At 37.7% G+C, this 23,395-nt stretch overlaps 1 protein-coding gene across 1 annotated transcript in view; it reads right to left on the reverse strand.

The window, feature by feature from the left end:
* The window catches only part of TENM1 (teneurin transmembrane protein 1), a 934,848-nt gene that overhangs the window by 161,492 nt on the left and 749,961 nt on the right, over window positions 1-23,395 (reverse strand). The window contains exons 17-18 of the mRNA XM_081115196.1: window positions 21,407-21,553; window positions 11,744-11,960 (exon numbers count right to left, since the gene is read on the reverse strand). Of these exons, the coding sequence (XP_080971322.1) occupies window positions 11,744-11,960; window positions 21,407-21,553 (364 nt within the window). The remainder of the gene's footprint in view (window positions 1-11,743; window positions 11,961-21,406; window positions 21,554-23,395) is intronic.

Consider the following 23,395-nt stretch of genomic DNA (forward strand, 5'->3'; position numbering starts at 1 on the left):
AGAGAATTTCCACTCAAATATTTTTTATATGAAGTTGTAAGATACTTGCCACCTACCCTCATGGCACTGCTTCAAGGGTTTCAGAGACTACGTTGAGGTTCCTATGTGACAGATACCTTACAGTTCAGTTATTAGAAGCCAGCATTCTGGGTTGTGTATTATGACTTTCTCATCATAAGAGTTTTGTTTGATAACTGACTACTTCAGGGAATTAAATAGTACCACTGTGACTCAGAGGAATGAATGAATAGTCCTCCTCAAATGCTTTATTTATGAACACTAACCCCATTATTCCTTTAAATATTACCATATAATGATGATTTGATATTTCATAATTTATATACATTTGAGGGTTCTCATATTCAGATATTTGAGGGGTTTCCACACAACAGATAATGTGTTTTTTTAACATACGCTATCTAAGCTATTACTGCACCATGAAAACATTTCATGTTATAGCATAAACCTGTTTTGGATGTTCTGAAAATGCGAATGCAGTGAATGTTCTTATGCAAACCCAATAAAGTCTCATTAGTTTTTAGTTAAATAGAGCAGGCTGATTTAATCCTACTCAGTTGGTCACTAGCCCAAATAAATAATACCTACCAAATAGGTGACATTAAAAGCAGCTGGGAGCATTACCCATCAACATTCTAGGGCTCTGGGACAGGTGGTGCTATTGAAAATGCAGATAGCTTTTTAAGCAGAATTATTTTCCTCATGGCTAGTGATGTTTCAAGTAAAACAAAATGGGGGCACTCACCCTGAGGTAGGGTGGCTATTTTCCCATCTGCCCTGGTAATTGCTTGTCAAAAGTAGGCTTGCTTTGGATGCCTGAGATCCCCAAAGTAATGGGAAAAAGATCAAGTGTTTTGAAGCAATAAGAAAACTGACGACACAGTCACATTTTCAGGACTAAGTGCCAGTTTGTTTCATTTGGACACATGTTTATTTTTTTCCAGAATTTGAATCCTGAAATATTTGTCCTGTAAGCCCTTGCAACTCTTAAACAGTCTCAAGTTTTTGTTTTTTGGTTCTTTCTTTTTTAAAAAATTTGTTTTGTTTTTGTCTGTTTTACACATTATTCAGATGGTTTATCTTTGTAATCAGCCTTATGGGGATTTATTAACCTCATTAACCTTTCCTGTCACTTCTGTGTGAATCTGCCCTTCCAATAATGGGATAGTCATTAAATGTAGGGAAAGTCTGTGCTGTTGGCTGTAGCTTGGCCATGGATGACTGTTCCCTTCACAGAGGAAAAAAGGTGGCCTAGCTCTGTCCACACTGCTTCTAGCTCTGACTTGCTAGTAATAAATGTTGTGACTTTTCCTAAGAAATGAAATTGTTCTTGCTGTCATCTGTGCCTTACAGAAAGTTCTTCTCTATCTTATCCTCAATCACCTCACAAAGATGCCATAACCAAAAAGTTACCCAATAAAAAGATTGCCTTTTGAATTCACTTTTTAAATTATATTCTATTATGTACCCTGATAATTATTAAGTACTAGAGGCCTGATGCACAAAAATTTGTGCACTCGCGGGTGTCCCTCAGCCTGGCCTGTGCCCTCTCACAGTCTGGGACCCCTCAGGGGATGTCCACCTGCTGGCTTAGGCCCGCTCCCCAGGGGGAATGGGCCTAAGCTGGCAGTCAGGCATCCCTCTGGCAGCCCGGGAGCCCTCGGGGGATGTCCACTTGCCAGCGGGGAGCAGCCCTAAGCTGCAGTTGGACATCCTTAGCGCTGCTGAGGATGTGGGAGAGACTCCTGCCACCACCCCTGTGCTGGCAGCCGTCAGCCTGGCTTGTGGCTGAGCAGAGCTCCCCCTGTGGGAGCGCACTGACCACCAGGGGGCAGCTCCTGCATTGAGCGTCTGCCCCCTGGTGGTCAGTGTGTGCCATAGTGACCAGTCATTCCCAGTTGTTCTGCTGTTAGGGTCAATTTGCATATTACCCTTTTATTATATAGGGTATATAATATTTATATGTATATATTTGTGTGAATGTTTAGTAGGCACTTATGAGTCAGGTGCTGTGCCAGGCAATTTCTGTATCTTATTTCATTTAATATCAACATAATCCTGAGTAGGTACAACTATTAGTCCTGTTTTAAAAATGAGAAACAGATTCAGAGAGGTTAAAAAAGTGCTCGAGATGACACAGCTAAGTAGTTGGTGGAGTGGTGGAGGGCTCTTGAGCTGACCTGGACCCTAAAGGGCCTGACCCGTAAATAGATCTTTCTTAAGGTGTGAAAAATGTGGGCACAAATGAAAAGAAAGTGCTCACCTACAAAGATGCTGCTATCCAGAGGACATAATTTCCTGTAGACATTTACCAATTGCTGAGCACTTTCTACATGCAGGGTGTGTAGTGGAGGGAGATGAGCTACAACTCAGTCTTTCTCCTCAAACATGAATTAATTCTGCCCTCTCTAGGGATGCATTTAGATGATAGGACCAGCTAGAGACAAAGCAAGCAAACAATATGGCTAAGAAGTAGGTGGTAAAGATTTGAGCCTTTGGTATTTTAAACTTAAATGAGCAGTAAGATTGATAAAATATTAGATAATATTTATTCACACTGAGATAATATGTAGATAGCTACCGGTATTACTCATCACAATTATTAAGCAACTCAGAATAGCTAAGTTTCAAAATATCACAAATAAGCACTTGAACAGCTTTTTGAATATTTGTGCTCTGATTTCTTTTTCTATTCTTTGCTTAAGAGCATCTGCAAAGAACTGAAAGTCACACATTCTTTCTTTCTGGTACCTTTAGGTATTGGCTGATGATTTCAGGAGCTAGTCAGCACTATAAACCTTAGAACCTTCAGCACTTTGTAATTTTTCAAATGTGTCTTGAATATGTGCTTCCTGAACTTTAGCATTAAACAAAACAATTGTCTAAAAATCAGAGGATCCCGTCTTCATACACGTAATACCTTTCATATAAATGAGATCAAAGTGCTTTATGAGCAGGTAGCAACCATCTCACTTCCCACTTAGGACAACTGCTGAAATGAAAAGCAAAGGCAGTTGCTCAGGCAAAGCAACATGGGAACACAAATAGAATCACAAGGAAACATGGCTGAAATAAGCCACACTTGTGGGCAGGTCATGTGCAGTGCATCCCTTTAGAAAGAAAGGTGAACACAAGATAGATTTATGGATGCTGATGCCTTAGACAGAGCTCCCCCAAGTCCTTATTTTATTCTATGTATTCAGCAATTGTTGCAGTGTGTGTTTATCAACCCCTCGTTGTGTACCTGGTATAATGTATTCCACATTCCTAGATGAAAAGTACACAAAAATCTGCCACTAGCAAATAGACTTGGAGGTCCTTAACTAACTGATTTAGGAAAGAGTTAAACACAAAGCATACAGATTCACATCTGTACCTCAGCAAAATTACAAAGATTATGTTGTAGACCTTCTGGGGGTTACCTGTACACAGATGAAACTGTTAGTTCCATGAATGCTTGAATACTGTAATAACATTATGTTTCCTTATAAATATTCTAAAATATAAGCTTTTATTACCTCTTCTCTTTCATCATTCCAAATCAGTAAATGGTTTCTATATATCTGACCTCTTTTAGGTTTCACGCTAATTGATGAAGGGCTGCTAGTTTTCTTTTTCTTTTCATGACTAACAGTCTAGGGATGTTGCTGATTTCTCTTTTTAGAGGTTCCTCAGTTTGTCTGAGGTATTCAAGTTTTTTCAATGCAGTTCTGGAAGATAGGCAACCCATCCACTTACCAGTAAAATCTAGTACAGTAATCAGCATGTAGTAATTCCTTGAAAGGTTTACCTCACCTTCCATTTCACACAATGCCATGCAGTCTTAATTCAGTGAGCACCTAAAAGTCACTGCCAGTCTGCGGCTTGTGTGACAATCTATTGCATAAGGGTCCAGGTGGCAGTCATGCCAAGATCATCTAACATCTAGATTGAATGCTATGAGGTCTCTGCTCTAGTGTCACCTCCCAGAGAGGCTTGCCTAGACCACTCTGTCTAAAATGGTCATTCTTTGTACCTACATGTTCTTTAAAATATATATATATATATATATATATATATATATATATATATATATATTGATTTTAGATAGAGAGGAAGGGAGGGCGATAGAGAGATAGAAACATCAATGAGAGAGAGAGAGAGAAACCTCAATCGGCTTCTTACCTACTGGGGATCAAGCCTGCAACCCAGGCATGTGTCCTAACTGTGACCCCCTGGTTCATGGATCGACACTCAACCACTGGGCCACAATGGCCGGGCCCGAATTGTTCTTTATCTCACTTGACAGAACTACCTGACATTTGCCTTTTTCATTATTGTCAGTCTTCCTCCGTCGACTATATGGGGAAGGCACTTTGTCAGCTGGAGCCCAGAGCCTAGGGCAGTGCCTACCACTGGATGAATAAATGAACCAAGTAAACACTGGAATGTTCATAAATCTCAAGAATGAAAAAATTAAACTTCTCCAATGTGCATTATCTTGATAGAAATGGTCAGAGCTATCATTATAAATGATGCCAAAGCAACGTTAGTAGAAATTTTTTTTATTGTGGTAAATGGGAATTTTTTAAAATGATCATTTTTTTCCTTGAATTCATCTGTCTAATAAAAACCATTTTAAATTGTAGAAAAAATTATGTATAGCCCCAAATATCAAAGGGTGAGACTTCTTGCAAACAGTTATGCTCCTCACTGTCTAAATAAGCTTTGTATTTTTTCTTGAAAGTCATCAATAATCTCCTGTGTGTGTCAATTTTAGCAGCACTCACATGAGTCAATTAGTTCCATCTCTGAGTTACTGCTGAGAACGTCCGGGTCAGTCTCACTTCTGTAATTGTTCAATGACTTTGTCTCATTTGCTGGAATGCCTCTTGTCTTAGTCATTTAGGTTGCCTGACTGCCTTCATCGGAGCAGTTGAACTTGAGATCCCTTAGCTGATTAACTCTAAGCTCCCTTAGAAACCTGATATTCCATAATTCACAGAATTTATTGCAATTTGTAATTAATTTTATTATTTATGTATTTACTTGATGTTTTGACTCTCCTCCACTAGATGTAAGGGGAATTCTGTGAATACGGGAACTCTGTTTCCTTTGTTTACCCCCATCTGCACAGTTCCTGGCACAAAATGGGTACTCAAGAACTATTTGTTGAATAAATGGGTGAATACATATCCTCATCACTTTATAAAAAATGAGTTGAGATCAGAATATTATATTACAGTAGGGATAGCAGAGGACTTTGGTATCTCCTTTAGAGGGAGTTAAAGTCCTCAGTTACTCTGAAAATACTAACATTTTAATAAAATAGATATTTTTTAAAACCAGTAATTAGTATCTGTCTAGTATGGTCATTCTAAATGATAATCTCTATATTTGAGATCAGCAGCAGGGCTTGGTGGGGTTGGGCAAAGGGGAGGGAGATGGGGACATCTGTAATAGTGTCAACAATAAAGTAAAAAAAAAGATCAGCAGCTTCTGCAGCAATAACCATCTTCCTGCAACCTTCTCCATAACCCCAGTCTGATTCAATAACTCATTTTGCTATTCACAAGATTTAAAATGGTATAAATTCCCAGCTCAACGAAATGCAGAAAAGCATGTTTTATTAAACAAGTGATGGTAAGTAATTATGGCTGTTACCAGGTATCATGAATAATCAGGAGAGTGAATCAAGATTTTATTATTGAGTGGGGTGTAATAAAGGAGGGGAAGGCTTGGGTAAGTAAAGAGTTTGCCGAGACTTTCATGCTGAAGGCGCTTGCAGTGCTTCAATTTGTTTGGGCACTTGATTTTGTTTTCTTCATGAGACAGAATAATGTCACATACCACAGTGAGCCAGTTAACAGCAGTCTTCCTATTGATTTCCTGATATTGCTCTTTATTTTATAATTTTTTCTCAGTTCTAAATTTTGATTATCTAGCCCACTGAAGGCAGAGAGGATTATTGATGCTTATAAAAAGTTACAAATGATGTCAATTATGGGCAGGCTCTGACAGTGCTGACATGCCTCATAAATTAACAAAAAAAGAATACTTTCTTAATGTTGTATAATCACTTCATCTTTTAGGAATTGTTCCTACACTATTTGGGGGACAGTAATCTTTTAAAATTTATTTTTCTTATATTTTTATTGCTTTCAGAGAGGTAGGGAGAGGGAGAGAGAGAGAAATATCAATGATGAGAGAGAATCATTGATCGGCTGCCTTCTGCACATGCCTTACTGGGGATCAAGCCCACAACCCAGGCAAGTGCCCTGACTGGGAATCAAACCGTGATATCCTAGATCCTAGGTCGATGCTCAACCACTGAGCCATGCCAGCTAGAGTGGAGAACAGTAATCTTACCTTTAGTCTGGTTGCACATTTCAAAATTGACTTATTTGATGTCCTAATATCATCTTTGTGTTCTAGGCAACCAAAGTGATTCTTTTCTTAGCAAATATGAGAAGGGCACTTCAATATCACTACAACTAAGCCACTCACTTACTCATTCCTTTTTTTCACCTGCTTTTTGCCAGGTACTGTTTTATGATCTGGGGATACAGTAGCATGGTAGATTAAAGATGGCCACAAATCCTTTGATACTTCTATCATCAAGAGGTGGGATTTAGGTCCCTTTATTTTAATCTGGGCAAGCTCTGTGACTGCTTTGTCTAACAGTATATTGCACAACTATGACTCTTAAAACTTCTGGACTCAGGCCTTAAGAGACTTGCATCTTCCATTTCCTGTCTCTTGGAACACTCCTTCTTAGAACCCTGATCCACAGTGTAAAAGCTCTGACAAACCCAAGCCAGGCTGTCCTGCCAATATGAAGCCCAAGTAAAAAGTTTGTGTGTGGAAAGAGAGATTCCTGACTGCTGTTCACTGTTCCAGCCCCTAGCCCACCCCCAGCTATATGAGTTATCCCAGCTGAGAGTCCAAATCTCATGGAGAAAAGACAAGCCATCCTGGCTATACTCTACCTGAATTTCTGACCCTTAGAATCATAAAATACAATAATAAAAATTGTCTTATTCCATTATGTTTTAGTTTGCTACACAGTGATAGGTAATCAAAACAAGGAAAGAACAAATCAGACTTGGTCCTTGTCCTCACAGAACTTAAGATTATCACAGTTAAAACAATTCAGAGCTAATATTGTACATCCCAGTGTGGTGTAAGAAATTGAAATACAGCAGCTTAATAGAAACTAGGTAGAAGAAACCTAGCATCTTGTTTATCCTCTTTGTTGTGTACCCTATTAACAGTGCTATTATGTGCCTAGTGCTATACTGAGTCTGGTCCCAACTCTAGAACTTTTCAACTAAGGGTAGGCATTCTACCAGGAGTGGGCACAGGAGGCTGCCACAATTGCACCCAGCAGCATTGCTGCAAATGTTCAGATTTTTAAATTGTTCTTAAAACTTATTCTAAGTGATAAACATAATAGTCAAAATTTCTCAACATACACATCCTTCTCATAGAAAGTGAACATTTTGCTTTTATTATGGTGGGACCTAGATTATGTGAAGTCATGACTGATGGGATGGAAGATGCTATAGGTTAAAATCCACTGCCCTGGGGGAGCTTATTAGTGTAAGATGTGAGACAGAGTGTATCGCGACTTATTCAGGAGGTGTACACAAGCATCCCAGTAAATATTGTTTCATTGATGTGTTATCTAGTTCATGTTCAGTAATAACTTTTTTCTCTTTTTAAACCAACATAGTAAAGTTTCAAAAATTCAGTAAAAAGTTAAGGTTAGATTTTTAAAGACTCTCAGGGAAATAGATCAGAAAAAAACACAAATAAATACTAGAGGTCTTTCCAAGGAATTCTATAGAAGCTCTGTAGTCCAGAGGTTACAAACACTGGACTTTTTTTTTCACCTGCTTACATATAATAACATGTAATTACATATGTTATTACAAATAATTACAAATAATAATTACAAATGCCATCAGGGCCAGGCATGACACTGAAAGTGAGGGAAGTGAGCCAGGTGTCAAGATAGTGAATGGTGAGCTAGAGAGGCATATCCCATCCAATCCAGAGGGGAGCTTGCTCTCAGCTCAGAGCACCTATGCCATGTCCATGGGCCCAGAGATACAAACTTTGTAAGTTTTCTAGACAAGAAAGACATTCCAATTTTTTCTATTAGATTTCCTAATTCTAAATGTTGGGCCAAATGAAATACATCTGTGGGCTGATATTAAGCAATCTCTGATGTAGACACTTGACATAGATTGATGTGGATATCGGCCTCTCATAGCTACAAAACAGACAAATGAGTTTGGCCAGACCTTGCTGTCAGTGGTTGCAGTAACCCTGGTAAGATTTTGTTTTTTAAACGCACTTCTCCATTAGTGATGGCGAGTGAAATGTCTGGCTTTGCAAATTACTGCTGTCACTTAGTTTAATGTACTCTTGTTTTTACATATTTATAAAAACCTTTTACATTATTAATAGTGATTAAATGCTTAGACACTGAAGATCAATAATGCTTCTGTTCACCTATTTACATTATTAAAAAGTAATAAGTCATACAGAGCACGCAGAATATGTGGTTTACTTTGTAGTCATGTTTGGACGAGACTGAAAAAAAGAAAGGCTACCGGGTAAAATGTATTTAGCAAAAACGGTAATTGAGTTGGGCTCGTTAGAGACTCCACTGTGGGCAGGGTGCATGTTCACAGTTACAATGCACCATCATGGGGCACAGGGGCACACATTCCATGTGCTTCACATGCCAATGCAGCAAATTCAGAACAAGAAAGTCTAGTCTCACTTGGATGCACAAGGCTGAACAGTTATTTAACCTTTTTGTGTCCTTGCCACCGTGTTTAGCTCCAAAGCCTTTTAATGGTGGCAGCACTCAACAGCGAGTCATCTGCGTGGGTCATGTTTTGCCAGTAGGCAAATGAGCCCCTTGGCACTTCTTTCTTCATTTGCCTACCCAGCTATCTTTCAATTACATGGCAAAAGCAAAAATGCAGAGTGGTTCACCTGATTATGGCACATAAGTGTTCTACAGCAGTTTGAGGAGAGCCACTCCACAGTCAGGGATGAATAAGGGCCATAAGTCCTTTTAAGGTCATCAGCTTAGCCTTCTAAGTAGCCAAGGTGGCTCAGCCTAGTGGTTTAGAGTCAGCTCTAAGTATCAGTCTGCTTGGGTTCAAATGTTGACTATGACACTCATTGGTTGTAACCTGGGGCAAAAGACATAATTGACATCTCAGTTCTTGTTGTCTCACCTGACATGTGGGGATAATAACAGTGTCTACCATAAAGGGCTTTTGTACGATTCAATGAGATAACATACGTTAAGACTTAGTGCAAGACCTGACACATAGTAAGTGCTCAATAAAAATTTCCATGTAGCAAAAGACCCACTTTACCAGTCATTCAATTGTGTTCTTCTATCAAGAGGAAGTTCATTAGCACAGGTTTGAAGTTTATAAATAATGTCATTAAAATGTGTTAGATTGAACTGGATTTTTAAACATCACTTGGTTTCTAAGTTTCTTGTGTCGACACAGATGCCATTTGTCTAGTATACATTTGATCTAAGCCACCAGGTTTATTTAAGGACAAGTTGAAATTGGGCAGTTGTGGTATAACGGAAAGGTTACAAGAGTTGTTACAATCCAAACTCACTGGCTGTGTGGTGTTGGGCAGGTTATTTAATCTCTCTGAACCTGAGTTTCCTCATATGTAAAATACACCAATACAGATACCTACTTCACAGATATATTGTGATGTTAGAAAATAATGTTTGAGTGCTCTGCAAACTCTATGTACTATGTAGATGTAAGAGCTTGTGACAATGATTATTTATATATGTGATCAGAGTTGGATTTATTATTTTATCCAGAGTAACACTGCATGTGCTGATTTTTAGAGGAAATATAGTTAGATTGTGTGTCCTCAACTATTTCCCTTGGAAAAGGCCCATACCTTTTCTGACAGATTAGATGTGTCTGTAATAACCAAGACCACTGGATGGAGGAGACCTGCCATTCTGAATTCAAATGTGACTTGCAGAGCCAAATGATAACTTGGAACATTTAACAAAAGAATGAGGAAAACTCATCAAACCAGGAGGGCATTAACCACCACAAGTAATAGGTTTGTTCACTTGGTGAGCGGCTGCTGAGCACCACTGAAGCATGAATCTGAACAGCAGGGGTTGAAGTTTCTTCTCACTTTTCTAAGTTTATTGCTCAAACGCCCTGCTCTGGGTTACAATGACTTGTCTCTTGTCTCTCTCAGGTCCTGACTTTCTCACTTTACTTGAGTTCAGTGAGTCTTTTAATATAGCACCATGTCATGAAGGTTGTTATTTCTTTTTGGACTGACTTCTCTATACATGGAGAAAGCCACAGAGTTTATGACTTAACATGACTTTATATAGGGAAATGGTAATAATGGCTGTTTTTTGTTCCCTTTGTTCCTCTGGTATACAAGAAATAATTCTCCACTAACTAAATAATTACTTTGACTGTAGCCCATTCAAAAGTTACCCCAGAGTTATCAAGTTGGGAGAAGTGCTTCACAATGGGAATGACTAAGTATCTTGGCAAAGGCAAGCTTTGACTAGATCACCTGGAAGAAAAGGCCTTTTTTGTGATGCACTAGCATTTGGGTTTTCGGTTCTGACAGAGAGACCTAAAAGGTCAGAATGTCATAATAATAAAAATAATGAATAAGATTTACGTTTCAATAACAGTTATAGTACACAATCTGTGGGAAGAACGCTCAGTATTTTAAATTTGCATGCACATGTCCCCCCCACCCCCGCCCTTTTTCTTCTGTGTGTAGGTCTAAAGTGAGTTTTAATTTCCTTATATTGTCACTGGTTTCAATATAACCTCTTGACTGAGTTTTTCTTGGGGACTGATACCATCCACCAGTACGCAACTGAGTGGGTGAGGTGCAGACTGAAGCTCCTGGACAAATAGTTTCCAAGTTTATTTTTTAAGCTCCTGTTTGCAATAGTCTAGACGCTAGTGAAATATCAGCTTGTGGTATGAACAAAGAAGGACAAATATAAGAGACCAGAAATGTTGACTTCAGTGACTTACTTATACCTCGTGTTAATGAGTAAAATATGTCATTGCTGAAGATGAAGCAGAGAATAACAATGAGCAAATTCATGTTATTACACTTCAAATAAATAAGCAATTAAAAAAAAACAACTTTCTTCACCTAACGGGGTTGGACTTTGGTCTCAGATCTTGAGTGACAACTCATGCATTTGAGCTTTCATAGAAGACAGATTTTCACAAGTCTTGAATTTCATGTTAGGAAGTCCAATTCACCCAATTCTTTCATATGGAAAAATTTACACATGGAATAAAACTTAAAGTTTAGCTGTTGAAATTCAAGAAGCTTTCAGGGATCAATCCAGAAGCTAAATAGTGAATTTGCAAATTATACTTCCATCTGTTTTTTGGGGTTTTTTTTGTCATTAAAAGACCCATCTATACTTCACTACAATTAATACACAACACAAGTGTGCATGTGTGTGTGCCTATCTTTTATGATTTAGAATTTCTAGAAATGAGTTCTCTCCATTAACTAATCAGTAAGGGCGTGAACATTCCAGGTAAGCCTAAAAAATAACAATGTGGATCGGGTGGAATGGGAAGTAACCTTATCTTTAGAAAATATCTTCCTTTCACATTTCAGGGAAAACATGACCACTGTTCATTAAAGAATAAAATAAATACACATATACCTGCTGTCAAATGAAATCTCTGGAGGAATGACATGAGTACTGTCCTTGCCAATGAGGAATTTGATTCGATCATAGAAGAGTCTTGAAGTATGCTGAGAGAATAGGGGTTGGCTTTGCTGAATGAGGTCAAGAGGGTCTGGTGAGCCCTGACAGAGAGGACTTATATAACAGTTGCTCTGTTGACAACAATCAGGGTCCACACAGTCCGTCAAACCATCTGTAAAAAAAAGTGTTGAAATGTAGCTTAAAAAGAAGCAACATAGTTTAAAATCGGCACAAATGGAGAAAAATCTGAATACAGTCAAGGATAACTGTCCATATATGAGTTCAGAATCTATTAAATCCACATTTCTCATGAATTATCACTCATTCTGAGTTTATACGGCACATCAGTAAAATTCAAATTGTTTTGTTCATAAATTTTTCTTTCTTGATTTCTCTAGCATTTGTGGGCTGTATTATTACATTGTTTAGCATTTGGATAGAGTATTCTGTGAGATAGCACTCTTTAGAAGTTTCCTTTTCCTCAGCAAGACCATCCTCCAGGCTATAATTATTCTGAATTTCTAACACCATATACAAGTATGAGCACACAATTAACAAATTCTCACTAACTTGAATTTATGCTTTGTTTTTAAAGAGAAAGGAAGGGAGATGGAGAGAAAGAAACAACGATGTGAGAGAGCAACATCAATTGGTTCCTCACATAAAGACCTCAACTGGGGATCAAATCTGCCACCTGGGTATGTGCCCTGATTGGGAATCAAACCCGAGAAAGTTTGGTGCACAGGACAATGCTCCAACTGAGTCACACCAGCCAGGGCAATTTATTGGTATTTTAAAAAACATTTCCCAATATTTTATTAACTAGTAATTCAAAATAGAAATTGGTATTCCCATGTGGATTCTTCCTGAATCCACATTTATTCCAAGAAAAAAAAAATCACATAGAGGCTTTATTCCTTGGTAGAGGAAGGACGTGGGGCACAGGGGTTACGGGAGGAAGGGAGACCATGGAGAATCTGATAGGTACAAAACACTGCACCAGGTGCTGGGGGAAGCAAAGAGTTTTATAAAACACCTCTTTTCCTGTTTTCAGGAGCTCAGGAGAAATAGGTGTGTAAAACAGCTGGCTTATACTAGTTTAAAATGCAGGGAGTGTTGTAAGAGAGTTGCACACAAAGAGAGAGGGTCAGAGTGATTAACAGCATATGGACACTTCATTCCACACCCAATAAGAAAAAAAAAATTAAAGTCCTTCCAAGGTCCTCAAAGCAGACAAGTGGCCCTAATTTAGATGTTTAACAAGAGTAAATATAGAGATGCTAATCTTCTTGGCTTGTAGTAGAATAGGGAGGCTCAGACAGAGCAGTGGCTCCTTAGGCTGCTGAGGAAAGTTACTGGTACTGGTTCCATGCAGCTCTTGTGCTTGCTCTCTCTTACTGACAGGCCTGCTCCCGCCAAGCTGGAGGGGGATGTACCACAGCTGGGGGCAATGAAAGCCAGGAACACCAAGAGTAGGTGTTTGGAACAGCAGCCTTAGGGCACCCAGCAAATATTTTTCCCTACATGAGGTCCTTTCAAATTCCATGTACCACAGACACAACTTTGATTTAAAATGCAGTTTGCTTCTTTCTTGCCATCGCTGTTTGTTCAGTGCACTTCTGCCCTGATTTCCACTTCTCTGCATACATATTTCTCTTTCACTGATGACAACTGTGGATTTGTTTCAATAAGAAGTCCCCTTCTCCTCTCCTTTCTCCCCTCATTCAGCAAATTATATTAACAGACTTTCTATAGATTTCAGATGTCACTACCACCTCTCTCACCAATCTGTTGTTCTCAGTCTCTTATTAGCACATTACCTCTTAACTCTGCTAATTAAACATCTGCATGCACTGAAAAGCTGGCAACAATATCAGGCTGATTAAAAGAGTTCTCTGATGTTTGGAATTGGTGCACAAAGTACTACACAATGAAAAACTGCCTTTCGAAGGGCAGTCACTTTTATCTTTCAATTTGTAACAAATGCACTAGTAATAATCAGACTGGACATTCACAGGTTTCAACCTGTCAACCACACAATTCTAACTTATTTTTGAAAAGAAATTGATTTGAAATAAATAGCAATGCCCAAATGATTTTCAAAACTGGGTTCTAAACTAAACACAAAGCCAATTCAAAAATGGGACTCACATTCTCATCTAGTTATGTGCTATAAATTCCAAGCTAATGTTTCATATTAAGTAATTGCCTATTACACAGGGCCGACCCTCTAAGACCTCTGTTTTCTGAGAGAACAGCGAGACTTCTGTTACATGTAGGAAGGCCACACCACAAGCAAGCAGACCAATAATGGCATGCAACCTGCAAATAATAATTCATAGGTAAGCCCAGTACATGGGCAAAGACCTACTTGCCAATTATCACATTGGATAACAGCCCATAAAGTATGTCTAGACTGTTACAAAGAAGTGCAAATGACAGTCACACTGCATGTGTGGGCTTCTTTTTTTCTTTTGGCTATTAACAGTTCTTTTATTGTTCTGAAATAGAAGCTGTGGCACCCTCCTGACAGCCAGGCTCAGGGCATCAGATATGGGCATATCAAATGTTCATTTATTTTGCTTTTAGGGCCTGTTCCCTTTAAAGGAATAAAAATAAAAGCTAGCAAAAAAGAGGGTGGTTAAATTGTCTTGAAGGACTAAACATGGCATTCCCTGATCCTAGCTTTGCCACAACCAGTAAGGACTATGTCAGTTGGCTCAATTGGGGCTGATAAAGATCAAGGACACTGGTTTCTTCTGTAGGTGATCAAGTCACTCACTATTAAACTTGTACCTGTTACAAGTACACCCTTGGTTGAAAGAAGGATTGAACAAGGGAAAAAACCCATATTTTCCTAATCCTTAAAGTGAATTTTATTTTATTTTTTAAAACTATATTTTTATTGATTTCAGAGAGGAAGGGAGAAGGAGAGAGATATAGAAACATCAATGATAAGACAGAATCATTGACTGGCTGTTTCCTGCATGCCCCCACTGGGGATTGAGCCTGAAACCTGGGCATATTCCCTGACCAGGAATTGAACCGTGACCTCCTGGTACATAGATCAATGCTCAACCACTGAGCCACACTGGTTGGGCCTTAAAGTGAATTTTAAAATATACATGTTTTCAGGAACAGCACTCACATTATCGCCTTGATAAAAACGGGCAGCTATTTCATGGTATGGTATCCAAAAGGATTTGGAAACATGTACAAACTTGTTTTGCCAGATATGACACTAGTTACTTCCACATGTATTATTTCAACTAATCTTTGCAAAAACCCTGTTAGGTAGACATTCACATTTCCATTTTACAAATAAAGGAGGGAAGGCTAAATGTGGTTACACAGTTGGAAGAAATATGGGAGTCATATCACACCAGTGTATTGACTGTAAATCACCTATTCAACATCAGCATTTAAGCAATATTGCAAGTACTGAGCTAGGCTCTAAGACTTCTAAGTGCCTGACTAATTAATATAGGTATTTAAAACATATGAAGTGGTTGAGATAAAAAACCAGACTACTCTGATTCTGCCTAATCTTGACTGTGCCACTTAAAATCTATAGGATTCTGGACAAATCAGTTCAACTCCTGAATTCTCTTATAGAGGAGTTTCCTCATCTATAAGATGGGGATAATATAAATGCCCACCCTATAGAGTTGTTGTACTAATCGCATGCTATGATAATTATAAAGGCCTTAGCATAGTGTTTAGTATGTAGCTAGCATTCTTGATAAATGTTAGCTATTGCCATTAACAAATTTCTAGACTGTGCAGACTAAAAAGGAGTCTAGGGATAGTGTCCTAGGGGTAGATGCCAATGGTCTGCAGTGGCAGCTTAAAATGTTCAGACTCACTTTTATTGAAGTTGTTTTATCACTGGCCAGACAGCAATTAACATCTGTGTAGCATATTCAATTCGCTGGGATGCGTTTATTTTGTGAACTCTGCTTGGATAGGTTGTCAAATAGGCAGGATCCTAAGTGGCTCTAAATAGATACTAATGCCACAGTAAATATTCTTTCATTGAATTTTATAAATTCTGAGTTTGTTATCATTTGGACAGGGGCTGGATTGAAGCTTAACCTTTTCAGGATCTATAGAATAGAAGGTCTGGCAAGCAAATTAATAGTGAAAAAGAAATTGAGGGGGTGCTCATTCCAATGACTCAATTACATAAAACCTTGGGTGTTGAAGAAACACATAAACAATGTACCAATGGTAAATCAGATAAATCATTCATAAACTTTTACTAAAGCAGGCCCACTACTAGGTACTCCTGTCAGCTTAGTTGTTAATGTTATATGCATTGAAGATAATATGATCATATTTCCTTTGGAAGTAGTCTGTAATTCATTTTTTTCCCATTTATTCAGACAGACTTTCACCCCAGCATTTTACTGCATTAGTAAAAAGAAAGTGGGAGAGGCTCAAGTGTACTCAGGATTTGATCTGCTCAAAACATTGTTATTCCCATAACGACATGCAACTTACTTTTTCTGTCAGGAAAGCACACTGCTTATATGCTACTAATATTCACGTTTTCCCATCCCCACCTGCTTTCAGTGACTTCCTATATCACTCATAGTAAAAGTCCATGTCCTGACAATGATTTACTTCCTCATAGTCTGGTTCTTCACTCTCTCTCTCTTACCTCTCTGATCTTATGTCCTATTAACCCACAACCCCCTTCCCACTCTTCGTCTGCCTGGAATGTTCTCTCCAATAGCAACACGGCCCACCCCTCACCTCCTTTAAGTCTTTATTCAAATGCCACCGTTTTGGTGAGGTTTTCTCTGACCACCTTATTTAAAATTTCACCCTTCTCCTACACTCCTTATCCTCCCCCCTTGCTTTTAAAATAGTTCTTCATCACACACTGTCTTCTGTCATACTATATTTTAAAAATTGGTTTATTGTCTGCCTCTCACTATCTATGGAAGTGTGGATTTAGTATTTTTTATTCATTGCTATTTCCTCAATTACTAGAATAGTGCCTGGTTCAAAGTAAGCATTCAATAAATATTTATTGCATTCCCTAAAAGTCCTAGTTCTCTGATATTTGTAAATTTATCTAGAGATAATAAACATTTAACTAATGCATCAAAAATATAGATTTGTAATGACATCACATCTTTATTACCCACTTTAAATTATTGTGCTTCAAACATTATCTCATTTCTTTTCACCATTGCTAAATAGGCAGGAGTCAAGTATTACTAGCCTTAGTTGATAGACAATGTGACAGATCCAGTCAGAGTGGATAACTGAGTCATAGAGTTTAGATTTTCCAACTTCCACTTGTATCTGGAATCACTTGGCAGTTTAGGCTTTTATAACTAAGTGATGATTCTTTAATAAATGGACTGCTTAAAAACAAGGGGGGTATGGTCAGAAGGCAATACTTAGAAATATGCTTTCCGATGTTAGGTGTTTTGTTCCAGCAGAATCTTAAAAGTAAATGTGGAATGGGTGTCTGGTTCTTAAACAGTGCAAATGTTACAATTTGTTGTTCCTTCTATTTCATTTTCCTTTTTATTAAACAGTGCAGCATGCTGGTGACATTCAGAACATGAAACTTATTGATCCATGAGCTTATATGTGCTCATAATTCACCCACAGTGCTGATTTCCAGATCTAGAAATACTACATCATAAACCAGGCTTGCAAATAGCTATTGTTCTTAATGAATGGTGATTTGTTATGAAGAATGATTCCTGGAACATTATTCTCTTTTAGGCAATTAACTTATTGATTTTACCAGTGAATCTGAACATGGACCACTGGAAGAGTTTGTACAAGGGAAACTTGGACAAATATGTGACAACTACTTAAGGGAGGGGGGATGGGGAGGGCCATTTTGATTAAACACTCTTATTCTATATCTTTTTAATCTCCTTGACAATCTTCCCAGAGTATCACAACCCACTTTCCTTCCTCTATAACTGGAGTGAATAAAATAAAATCGTTGATAGATGAAGAGCTTATGAAATTCACACTGTTCTGTATGATCTGGTCATTGCCAAACTTTATATTCTTGTCTCCCACCAATCTCTCCCTGACTCATTGTATTCCAGCCGCAGTGACCTGCTTTTCCCTCCTAGAAGAGGCTAGTACATTTCTACCTTAGGGCACTTGTACATGCTGTTTCCTTGGCCTAGAACCCTGGTCAGCAAACTGCGGCTCGCGAGCCACATGTGGCTCTTTGGCCCGTTGAGTGTGGCTCTTCCATAAAATACCACGTGCAGGCGCGCATGTACAGTGTGATTGAAACTTCGTGGCCCATGCGTAGAAGTTGGTATTTTGTGGAAGAGCCACACTCAAGAGGCCAAAGAGCCGCATGTGGCTCACGAGCCGCAGTTTGCCAACCACTGGCCTAGAACATTCTTCCCCTGACTCATGTGAGGCCTCCCTAATCATGTAGACTTGGTTAGGATGCCCTATTTACATTTATAGCACTCTAAAAATTTTATGGAATGCTTTACAGTTGCACATATAGTTATTTGTGTGGTTTCTTTAAAAAACATGTTTTTTTTTTAAATTGATTTTAGATAGAGAGGAAGGGAGAAGGATATAGAGACAGAAACATCGATGAGAGAGATATATCCATTCTCTGCCTCCTACACACTCCCCACTGGGAATGGAGCTTGCAACTCGGGCATGTGCCCTGATTGGGAATTGAACTAAAGGCCTTTTTGTTCATAGGTCTATGCTCAACCACCTAGCCACACCAGCTGGGCTGTTTCTTATTTAGTAGCTGTTTTCCTTCCAAGCCATAAGCTCCACAACATCAGAAACTTCTCTTCTCTGGTTTGTCATTTTCTCCCCAGTGCCAAATATAATACTTGGCACAAAGTAGTAATGAATAAATGAAACACTAGTTACCCAATATGGTATGTTTGGCTGAAAGGTAAACATATGAATAAAATAGTTGGATCAGTGCTATCCAATAGAACTTTCTTCGACAATGGGAATGCTCTAGATCTGCACTAACAGAGTAGTCACCAGCCTCATGTGATTACTGAGCACTTGAAATGTGACTAGTGGCAATTGAGAAACATAATTTTTAATCTTATTTAAGTTAAACTTAAAGTCACATGTGACTAATGGCAATATATGAGACAGTGCAATTTTTGACATCTCCAAATAGTAAGATATTGAATGGTCTATAAACTTAGCCAAGCAACATAAAGAAATTAGACATTTTTATTAAATCAAATTTATCATTTTTTCCTATTGTAGTTTCTATCTTTGCTATTATATTTAAAGTCCCTTCCCATCTTGAAATCTGTCACTGATATTTTCTTCTAATAGTGTTTGAGTTTTCTTTTACTTTCAGCTCATTATTCAACTGGAGTGTTTTTATTTATCTTAGTTTTTGGAATATGGTATGAATTGAAAATCCAGTTTTTTTCTTTAATATTTGTCTCAGCACCATTTATTTCATAATGCTTCTTTTCCCTACTAATCTTTGATGCTTGTTTTATAGCATACTAAATTTATATTTGTACTGGGGAGTGTTCAAGATCTTTTATTCAGTTATATTAATTTGTCTACTCTTGCATCAATACCGCTTTTTTTTAATTATCATAGCTTTAATATATTCTTTAACACCTGATAGTTCTAGCTTGCTCTCACTAGTCTGTTTTAGCTACTCTGATTCAGTTAATATGTCTAAATTTTTTTTTCCTCATGTCAAGTCATATGTGCATGTAACATATAGCTATCATATCTTCTAACCCCCAAATCAGGATACATGATTGACACATAAAAATGTGGTTCCCATAATGTTGAGTCACCTCTTCCAAGCACAGGGTTATGTACCTTGTACATAAATGAGGTAAAAACATTTGATAGGTTTGTGATTTCTATAGTAATTAGTTTTTCTATATAAAATGTCTAAGATTTCTTTCCTTTTCTTGCATATTAATAAATAAATTCCAAGGTTATTCATTCTCTGTACTGTTTTTACTATTCAAGGAGCTCTTAGGTAGCTCCTAGACCAGCTGTGTCACCCACATATTCAATGCAGCCCAATTAGTTACTAAGAGTCACAATGCATTGAATCAGAGTATCACTAAAGTCAAAGCTGCAGAAAGTAGCAGCAATACTAATGAGCATTCAAAGCTGATTAGAATGTAAAAACCCCAGCCACTCTTTAAGTATCAACTATAATATGGAGTAATCAGGTAGCAGGTACTTGAAACAACTGCTTGAATTTTTTTTATTATTGAGAAGATTTTTGAAGAATTATATTTAAAAACCCAGGACTACATTTTTCCAAAAGGTTCAATTGGCACTTTCTGATTTCATTAAAATGCACACACACATGCACAAACAAGTATGCTAATATTAATCATTAGTCATAGTCAACTAAATGAATCTTGAAACTACCAAATGAAGGACATTTTATGTATTCTTAGGAATACTACTTAAACACTACAAAATGGAATTATAGAGCCAGTAAGTACACAGAAGACCTAGTATTTGGGCCCAGAAAGTTCAACTTCAAAGCCCTGTGCTCTTAACCACAACGTTGTTTCCACATAAAATTCATAAGGTCTTATAACTTTCTAAGGTAAACTGCTAGCCAGGACAAAAAAGGGAGAAAACTCACACTCAATTTGGTGTTTAAATTATGATCGCTGCCTTATTGATTTAAACCTCATGTTTGGCTTCAAACAACAAGATATATAATTGTCTAAGCAGTATAGAAAAGTGAGGAGTCAAATTGAATAATCTACCTCATTTTGAGCTAATATACAGAAATTAGAAAGGAAGCTTTCTTTTAATTTTATGTTTCCTTGTGTAGACAGTAATAGCAAAGTGAGAATTTATTGTTTTAGGCTCATTCAGAGGTGATTTGAGCTGTTTTGAGGCCTGATTGTACAATGTATTAGGTGATTTTGTTTGCTTGATTAAAATAGAAGTGGTTACCTTAAGGCCTTGAAGCTGCATATGGCTTTTTAACATCATGTGCAGCTTTTGAATTAAATATAAAAAATTCTACTGTGAATCATCCTGATGCTATATCCTTTGAAAGATACAAAGTATTACTAAAAGGTAGAGACACAAGAGGGAGCTTTAAGTAGCTAAGAACAAAGAAAACTATGTCACATTCCATATAGTGCAAGCTACACTAGCATCTGGCAGTTTGGACATGGGTACGCTGATTTAATTTGGTATAGAGTAAATGACATCAGTAAGGGAGATAACGTGGTAATAGTAGTTAAGAAAACAGACTCTGAAGTCATATATCCCTGAATTGGAATCCTGGTTCTGTTGCTTTCTAGCTGTGTGACCTTGGAAAAGTCATTTACCATCCCCACTCCAAGCACTGGTTTTTCCATCTATTAATAGGGAAAATTGTACCCATACCTCATGGAGTTGGTATGGGAATTAAATGAGATATAATGAATGCAAAGAGTTTTGAGTATTGCCTGATCATAGTAAATTTTCAATAAACATATTTAAAAACAGTATGACCTTATATAACTCAATATTGTTTATACTAAGGATTCCTAATATTCACTCTTGGCTAGATTGGTCATCACTGTGCTAGAGGCTGGGCTATTCCTTTCTAATATGGACATTTTATAAATGACTCACCTCCATCATTGTCCAAGTTATCTCCACAAAGCATTTCCATGACAACATTGCAGCCTGTCCCACTCCAACCCACCTGACACACACAGTGCCAACCATTTTGATCCAGGGTACATCGCCCATTTCCAAAGCAGAGCCCCGGGCAGCCATCTGAAAAGACAGCAGAGAGTAATAATCATGGAGACATCAGAATGGGATTGGCCAACTATGCTGTATCTCCCTCTACAGGGAAGCATCTACCATCTGGTTTCCATTTAGATGAGGTGTTGAGTAAATGGAAGAAGAGCTTGCTTGCTTACCAAAACTTCTCGGGAAGCTTGTTATCCCTTACTCTGCAGTGCTTTTCCTTAGGGAGCCAATTAAGCATTATTAATGCTAACGCCAATTCCCAACCTCTGGTTCAGATACCAGGAAAACCATGATGGGGACAAAAAAATGTTTTCTGTTTCTTTTTGAAAAAATGTATCTCCTCATCTCAATAAAAACTGGATGGATGATGCTGAATGTAGTTATGGCCAATAAGCTGGGGAAAGACAGCAGTTTCCATGAAGAGAAATATCCCCTAACTACTTCAAGTCTGTGCGGATTTTTTCCTTGTTATGCACAGCTTTAGGACTTAGTCATATTGGTCTACAGTTCAGACTTTACCATTGTTTGCCCATATGGTGACATAAAAACTGCTGTAGCTGCTTTACATCTATTTATTTTTTTCTCTTTAAGATCGTTATTAATCTTAGGACTAAAGATTGATTTTCTTATCTGGTATCTCTCTCAGAAGCTAGCATAATATTATGCCTGTAGTAAGTACACAACAAATGTTTATGGAATTAATGCATGTCAAATTTAGACTTTCAGAATTCTAGAGAATAACTAGATAAATTTAGTCAAGAGAAAACTGTTATGTTTAAATGACTTCTATCCATTGATAAACTGCAAACATTGGCAATGGTCTCTATTTAGACTTTTGATTTCTCAGGGATTCCCTTCTCTTTCTACCAGTAGTCCAGAGTTAGGCTATTCCAAAGGGCAACTGTGCACGTACCAAGTTCTCAGTGGGCAGATGAACAGACACAGCAATAAAGGTATAGAGCTTCTGGAAATTTTCCCAGTAGCAATACTGGACCAGATCTGGATTTTACTGGAGATAGTCTAATCAATATTATTTTCATTTAATGTCTTTGTAAGAAAATTCCATATGTATAAAAGGCAAAAGAAAGTGTTATTTTTTGAAATCTGTAGATGCAACACAGTGTTCCTTCCAAATGGTTTTCCAAGCAACTATCAACAGACCAGAGGAAGAGAAACCTTTAAAATGAATTGACAGATGGCTGCTAGAAAATATGAAAATATTATATATAAAATTGTCCCTCAGTATCTGTGGGTAATTGGTTCCAGGACCTCAGGAGTACCAAAATCTGAGGATGCTCAAGTCTCTTATATAAAATGGTGTTGTATTTGTATGCACATCCTCCCATATACTTTAAATAATCTCCAGATTACTTATAATATCTAATAGAATGTAAATGCCATGTAAATGTTGTTATACTATATTGTTTAGGAATCAACTTTCGGAAATTTTTGTTTTCTAATACAGGGTGGGGAAAAAGTAGGTTTACAGTTGTGAATACATGAAACACAGAGTTTATTCTTGTATTATTATTTAGCAATTATTGTATTATTTTCCATACGAACAACTGCAAACTTACTTCTACCCCACCCTGTATTTTCGATCTACAGTTAGTTGAATGTGCAGATGTGGATCCACAGATATGGAGGACCAACTATTGTGTGTGTGTGTGTTTGTGTGTGTGTGCATACATACATTCACCCACTGCTTAATAACAGGAGTATGTTCTGAGAAATGCATCAAGAGGCAACTTTGTTGTAGAACATCATTGAGCATACTTACACAAACCTAGATGGTACAGCCTATCACTACAATTGTATTTGTTCTACTTTTATATGACTTGCAGTGCAGGTTTTTTACACCAG

The sequence above is a fragment of the Myotis nattereri genome (assembly GCF_964212035.1).
Source record: "Myotis nattereri genome assembly, chromosome: X".
Taxonomy (NCBI): Eukaryota; Metazoa; Chordata; class Mammalia; order Chiroptera; family Vespertilionidae; genus Myotis; species Myotis nattereri.